The sequence below is a fragment of the Fopius arisanus genome, unplaced genomic scaffold, assembly GCF_000806365.1.
Source record: "Fopius arisanus strain USDA-PBARC FA_bdor unplaced genomic scaffold, ASM80636v1 scaffold00032, whole genome shotgun sequence".
NCBI lineage: Eukaryota > Metazoa > Arthropoda > Insecta > Hymenoptera > Braconidae > Fopius > Fopius arisanus.
In genome coordinates, this window is record NW_011887771.1 from 697,964 (window position 1) to 705,524 (window position 7,561).

The 7,561-nt window shown below is 37.6% G+C and overlaps 1 protein-coding gene across 2 annotated transcripts; it reads left to right on the forward strand.

Annotated features, from left to right (window-relative positions):
* Positions 1–179: 179 nt before the first annotated feature.
* Positions 180–7,111, forward strand: LOC105265811 (tyrosine-protein phosphatase non-receptor type 7). 2 transcript variants are annotated; one of them, XM_011303543.1, is made up of 3 exons: positions 180–323; positions 2,740–2,932; positions 4,043–7,111. In XM_011303543.1, exons 1-3 carry the CDS (start codon positions 221–223, stop codon positions 5,475–5,477), a joined length of 1,731 nt encoding a protein of 576 aa, XP_011301845.1. In that variant the 5' UTR covers positions 180–220; the 3' UTR covers positions 5,478–7,111. The 2 variants fall into 2 exon arrangements, with proteins under 2 accessions (XP_011301845.1, XP_011301846.1); XM_011303544.1 differs by having other exon boundaries at positions 4,046–7,111.
* The last annotated feature ends 450 nt before the right edge of the window (positions 7,112–7,561 follow it).

A 7,561-nucleotide genomic window follows, 5' to 3' on the forward strand; every position in this document is an offset into this window, starting at 1 on the left:
AAGTATAAACCGTTAACACGTGATGATTTCGCATCCTCTCCCGCCAAATTCCCCCTCGAACCGCCATAATGCCGTCCGCCCATTGGTTCATCGATTTTTCCCCCACCCAAAATTATTTGAAAGCCCCGGAGGCAAACGAACTGCTGTGAATGGAATTTCGAGGCAGTTCTAAACCGGCTGTTGCGCAGGTCACATCGGTTATACATTCACTTCCACAAACATGGCGATGTGTCACTCTTTTACGTATGTTTATACAAATTCAACAGTTCTAATAATTCTAATCGGTAGTGTAATAATGTCAGAGCAGATATCCAACATCGAAGGTAAATAATTTTCCCAATTAATCGCGACATAACCATGACTTATCCGTTAATTAATCATCGAATTTCCACGAATTGCGCCCCTCAAGGCCTCACTAAATTACACATCACCGATTCCTAGATTCGCGGGGACTAATGGCAAAAATTAGAAAAAATAAATAAATAAAGACAAGTGAATAATTGGGTGAACGTAGGGAATGAGAAAACGATCAAAAGTTATAGACCCGTTTTTTCGTGGGAATGGAGAAAAGAAAAAAAACGCCGCATCCGATTCATCAACGAGCCGGCGATCCTATTTCCTGATTGGCTGCATCTGTCCCTCTTTTCCCCTCGTCTAACTGTCGGTCGTTCATAAAATTAGCCCAATGTTTACTTCCTGTTGAGCGATAGGAAGCCGACGATTCCCTCTTTTTTTTTTTTTCTCATGTTTTTCCATCTCTATCTCGCGTACGGGTTATCTCTGGCACTTCCTGTGGTACACTAATGACTTATCGTGAATAAAATGTGGTTTGTACAGTTGTTACTTCATCCCTCCCTTGAGAACAATTAACAAGCGTTATTCATCCGCTGTTTTACTAATTTTCGTGCAATTATCAATGGTGATGGGAATGAATGGAACTATTGTTCCTGTTTTGTCCCGGGGAAAGAGTAAAGGGAATCGCTATTATTAATCATTCGTACGCTTTATGCAAGGGCACGATGATTTTATTGTGTGATTCATGGGTCTTTGTTCGCTAGATGTGTAATTACGTATGGATTTTTTTTTATGCGTAATGCATGGGGGAGAGAACTGAGAGAGGGGATTCAGGATGTTAGCCTTTCAGCTAAAATTCACGGTTTTTAACATTTTTTTTTGTTAATTATTGATGGAATTGACGTGAAAAAATAACTTTTTGCATTTTGTAATTGTTTGATGGCTCATAATATTTTGTGGAGGTTATTTTCATGTTTTCTGCAGTTATGTGATTGTTTTTAAAAGTTTATGAAAGCCAGGAAAATATTCGCACCATCTTAACCTTCGTAAGTCTCTAAAAAATAATAATTAATAATGACGGAATGCACAACAGGTATATTCCTGATTAATGCTGATTAATATTGAAATTCGAGTAACAGATCCGTCAAAAATTATCGGTGTAAATTATTTGATCGGTCAAGTGCCAGTAATAATTAATGTAAAAATGCATGATAATTATTTCACTAATAATTAATTTATAGAAATAGAAATGGAAATAGTTTCACAATCAGTAATAGTAGCATGGGAAATTGTAATTACGGAGAGTTTCAATAGATTAATTGTCATCACTCGCCGTCCTATTAATATCCATCTCCAATTCATCCGGAATATTACGAAAAATAATACAGATGATATAAAAAATGTTATTATTGCAAATTCCCGCACGGAGGAAATAATATTGGATAAAATTGAGAAGGCGAAAGGAAACACCTGAGCAAAATGGAACAATCGGGTATTTTGTTGTCTAGAGTTCAATGGAACGTTTGAACAGGTGTTTCATTTTACCCCAATATTTTCCTTTGCCCTAGTCTACAATGAAAAGGGCGTAAAAATTATCTTCGAAAACGTAAAGCGGATGTATCCTGTCAGATATTATAAAAAGTACAGCCTTCCACCCGAATTGTCAGAATATATTTTGAAAAACTCTTCTTCTCGAAAAATTAATCGTCGAACCGTAATTTTTTCCGGATTTTCTTTAGTACTGCTAAATTGCAACTCACGTAAAAATCTATCGATATAACAATAAACTTTACGAGACCCATAAAATTTGCGATTTTCAAACCATTTTCCCGTTAATACTCACAAATTTCACCGGCTTGATGATTCTTACTTTCCAACTCAATATAATTTTCCGTCTTAAGAAAATTAAAAGGAACTTGATCTTTAATCGGATAATCTTTCAGGAGTTTTCTCTCGCATAATTGATTACGTGAAATAACATTCAAGTTTAATAGTACCTTTGAATTTGTTTAATTAGTTCAATTTTTACCAACAATTGCGACTTGTGACTTGTGACTTCTGTGTGAAGTAACTTCTTGTGTTCTGAGGTCAAATTCACATTCAACTGAAATTATTCATCAAACTTTCAACTCATCTAAAACTTCACAAAAACTCAGAACTTCCATAACGAACGATCATGAATATTCAAATTGCAGCTTGAATTTCAAATCTCGTTATAAAAATTGAACATGAAATTCTATTAAATTTCCAATAGCCTGGGAAGCGAGAGAACTAATCGCCTGAATTTTTACTGTCTTCACTTATTTTCGTCGTCATGTGGATCTCTAATTCTGGAAAACGTGCATCTCATTGATTATTCAATTAAATTATTTAATTTTCAGGATTTTAAATTCTTTAAAATGTCTTTTTTTTGGGACTCACTATGGAAATTTGATATTCTTTCAGGAAATACTGGAACACCACTGTCTCCACGTTACATAAACACCGGTAATCGATATGGAGGCCCTAATGGCGATAATGATCCTGAAAATTTGGAAGGGATCTACCTAATTACTGAGCAAAGGTGGCACCGTGATACTGTGCTACCAGTGTCCCTGCACCCAGCTACCGAGGGGATGTCCGCTCGGTCTCATCACAGGTAAATAAAAGACATTTAAAATAGACCGATCTTTATCTCTCAGTTAAAAAGACGAGAACATCTGTGAATATTCAAGTCTGATAAGCTATCGGTGGAAATAACAATGAATAGTTCAAAGTAAAAAATCCAAAGTTTGAAAATTTGAGGGCTTTGCTCATCTCTTGTGTAATCAACGTTTACTGATAGCAAAGAGTCATTGTTAAAAAATGGATTACGTAAGACTGAGGCACCTGTACAATTCAGTAACACTAAATTGTGATAAATCAATTTTCACTAGTCGCCAGTTTTTTATTAACATCTCGAAGTCGAAAGAAAATAGCGAAATTTTCGTCGTAACTTTCTGGCGAGATAGTCAGGATCTGTGAGAAACGTTCATTAAATGAGGTGATATCTATTTTACTTCGGAGATATCACTGGTAAAGTCACCGAAGAGATAAGTCCTTTTATCACGATTTACCGTTGGCTATTGAATTTTACGAGAAATTGTAGATTTTTAAAAATATGCAATTGTGCATTTGAATAATTTCGATAACTCTAGCTTTACGGAGAATGTCAAATGGAAATTTTCATCGCTCAGTCCGTGAGGAAGCGCTTTACGATTGCACAGCGGTTTCTACGGACCGAATGACAAAAAATATTGTTCGTCACTCGGTCCAAAAGAACTTTTCCGACGATTGTGTTTACTTACCTCGGCTTCGCTTCGGGCTTTAAACAATCGCCAGAAAGAATTCCTGAAGAAATAGACCCATGTCAATTGTCCCATGATCTAATAAATCGGGCAGAGTTTAACATGTTTTTGATGTATGGGCTATTTTTCTCTGGTCTATTTTTTGTGTCTACTGGCCAGAAAAATTTCTAACGACCTAGTGACGAAATATACCATCTAGTCCGTAAGCAGGGATTGAATAACAAAATTGTTTTTTCATAACCATTCGAGTGATTCCCGTAAAACAATTTGAAAACCCAAGTCTAGAAATGTTTTACACTAACGAGATGAAATTCAAATCAAAGATTATGTTCCATAAATAGTACACGTACACGCTTTAATGATTTTCCATGAAACCTCATAAATTGCCAAGATAAAATAAAAATTTGAAACAATATTGTAAGCAGAATCCGGCAGTCCGCTACAGGACTGGATGATGCTGGAATGGATCTACAAGCAGCACAACTTAATACACGTGCTGGTCAGGAGGTGAGCTCCACGACAACCCTATCATGGATAGACTGGGACCTACCATTTCCAGTGATAGTCTGTGCTTTTGCTGGTGCTATTCTCTTCACTTTCCTGTTCCTGTTATGGCTCCGGAAGCAAATGTCGAGTGAAAAGAAGACAGGCGATGGAGACAGACGAGGTCTCGTGGAGGAGGGTGCGCAAATTGCTCAGGGCCAAGATAAACCAGGAAAGAGTACCCAGGAGAGGCCCATGGAGGCGCAATGGGTTCGTCAGCCCGTTGTCAAGCCACCAGTATCTGTTCTCCCTATCAGAACAGCACCAGAGACCAGTGGTTTACCACAGGTGATGTCAGTTGGAGGACCTGAAAGACGTCCTGAGCCAATCCGAGTGAAAGCGAAGGGTCTCCTGGAACGTCGTGGTTCATCAGCAAGTTTGACAATCGAACTGGCCCCAGCCCCGGACAGTCCTCCACACATGGTGACACCAACGCGTGAGTGCACCTCTGAAGAGTTCCTCCTCAGTGCTGGAAATGTCCTGTCACGCAACCAACTCCGTAAAGCAATTAGAGATCCAACATCCCTTCACAAGGAGTTCTGGGAAGTTCCCCTGAATGTACCAGAAAAAGTCGACATCTTTGGAGCTGGAGTGAAGAACCGTTACTCAGGTGTCCTTCCAAATCCTCAGTCTCGAGTCATTCTAGCAGACGTGGAGGACCCAGTGGGAAGCTACATAAATGCTAATTACATTCGAGGATACGACGGTGAGCAGAACCGTTTCATTGCCACCCAGGGTCCTCTTCCAAATACAGTCACCGATTTCTGGAGGATGATTTGGCTGGACAATGTCCAGGCTATTGTCATGATGACGAGACTCTTCGAGGCATCCAAGAACAAGTGCGATGTTTACTTCCCTCTGGAGATGAACAGCCGTGTGCAGACTGGAAACTTCACAGTTATTCTCAACTCAATAATATCAAGGGGAGGATTTACCATTCGTGATCTTGAGATCAGGCACGAGGGTGAGAGGAGACAAGTGACGCATTACTGGTATGACTCATGGCCAGATCACGCTGTACCACAGGCCTCTGATTCACTCGTCAGTCTCGCAGCTGAGGTAAACACATTGCCAGGACCTATTGTCGTTCACTGCAGTGCTGGAATAGGAAGAACTGGATGTTTCATAGCTCTTGCCACTGGAATCACTCAGTTGAGTCGAGATGGTAATGTCGATGTCCTGGGAATACTCTGCCAAATGAGGTATGATAGGGGGGGAATGGTCCAAACAGCTGAACAGTACGAGTTCGTTCATCGTGCACTCTGTCTCTTTGAACAAACTCTAGATGGTAAAACACCGACAACTGGTGATTGAGAAACACCACGAGAATTATTTTGAAATAACATTAAAGCATAAATGATTAATCGGCCTCGTCGATAGCTAATGCTGAAATGCCGGTAACAACTCAGTTTCTAGGTCCTTGATGTTATTAGGGTGAGAGAAAGTGAAGGAAAATCTTAAACCGTTGTCAGGACTAAAAATGTCTAGATAATCTAAGAGATTAATGCGTAAATCTCCATTACGCCGATGACTGATTTACTCAGTGTCGTTACAAGCTGCCATTTAAAACTATACTGCCACCAAATTAATTATGTAAATAATATAACAGAGTATATTTATGGTTGATCGATGGTGAAGTTCGTAAATGCTCAAACAGTTTTCATGACTTTTGGATTATTCATTATTAATTATGATGTTTGATGATGTTCAGTTAACCTTTCGTAATTTATATTTATCAGTTTGACAAATGACCATTTGTTTGGGAAAACTTACCATCGATCACACTCAAACTCAAATTCATTTTATGGATCAATTGCATTTTTTGGGACCCACGATACAAATCTATCACTTTCTGCACTCTAAAAAAAAAGAGACATTTTAGTATTGAAATTCATTATTTCGAAGTGGCGGTGGATAGACTGAGGAGATGCAGTAGTTACGTGAATTAATTAATTTCATTATCGAAATAATGGTCTGCTCGGTCTATTCAATTGGCTGCTGACGATGGATAACGAAAAATCAAACTTTGAAATTAATTATGTGACTTCATTCAAAAAATGAGTGTCTAACAATTATTCATTGGATAATATATAAATTACCTTTAATTATTTTATGACAAAGACTGAATGCGATTAGTACAATATACGTCTGATCTGTTGAGAGGATTTTGTGAGTGCTTTGCATGGAGAAATGAGAGGTTGAGGACCTCGGGGGAAATCGATAAAGAAATCAATTGGAATTTAGAAGAATATGTCAGTGATGTATTGCAGTTACTTCAATCAGATCCAGCAAATTATTCTATTTCACGTAAGGCCGGTTCCTTCGTGTAATTTTCCCTTTCTTTTTATCACTTTTTTCCCTCGAATACTTGAATTGTCACTCGAGACTTTAGTTATGACACCCCGACGATTGAATTCTATATAGATTAATAATCAATGTGGAAATAATGAGGAAAAGACTCGATGATGAATCTCAGAGGTATTGAATTTCATGTCCCCTACGTGCCTAAAATTACTGTAATGACACCGACGGAAAATCCATTTGAAAATGGCCTCAATTATTCATGGACTATCCCCTGTACTCATTCCTTCCCCATGAATATTCTTTTTAATCTCAACAATTAATTTAAAACAGATATTCACGGTTTTTTTTTGCGTGTGGGTTATTTCTCTTCGGTGAACGAAAATTTTGTGATATATAAAATATGTATACATAATAATATATTGTACAGAAGATGAAAAACAAAAATTATATTTGAGAATACGAACGGTATTGTACGACTCAGTGACAGGGGCAGGAGGGAAGATGAGAGTATCAATTATTATTTATGGATGATGAGTTGACAAATTACAAATAGGATTTCAATTGTATTGAACAACATTAATTCTAGCGACCCCTTGGTGTTCAATTGTACTTATGTGACGTAAATAAATGTTTATAGTATCAGAGTATTTATTTATTGTTTTCAGGAGGAAGTCCCAAACGTTCTCAATGGATTTCAATTAATTATGATTGAAATTTTTGAAAACGATACTTTTTCAACAAACATATACTCCTAATGAAACTTGACTCTCAAATGAGTGCGTTGTCTAATCCTCAACGTGCTTGTCTAGAACGCGGAGGGCTAGGGTTCGGTCCTCGCTGTCATCGTTCATTTTTTTTTTTAATAATTCTAATTTTTTTTTGTAAATGGCTAATCACTCGAAATATCGTTTAAAACTGAATACTTAAAAATCGAGGAGATATCCAGTGAAATTGAAAAATTCGAAATTTTTGAAAAAGTATCAGGAGAATAGGAGATCCGAGGAGGTATTCGCTGAAATTTTCAAATCCAAAATTTTCGCAAAAGTATCAGGAGAATAGGAGATCCAAGGAGCTATTCACTGAAATTTTCAAAT

Excerpts from the sequence above, each read along its gene's own strand:
- LOC105265811 (XM_011303543.1), top strand. The coding sequence starts at position 221 with ATGGCGATGTGTCACTCTTTTACGTATGTTTATACAAATTCAACAGTT. Across the intron at positions 324-2,739 it reads GCAGATATCCAACATCGAAG|GAAATACTGGAACACCACTG; the intron begins GTAAATAATTTT and ends ATATTCTTTCAG. Across the intron at positions 2,933-4,042 it reads TCCGCTCGGTCTCATCACAG|CAGAATCCGGCAGTCCGCTA; the intron begins GTAAATAAAAGA and ends CAATATTGTAAG.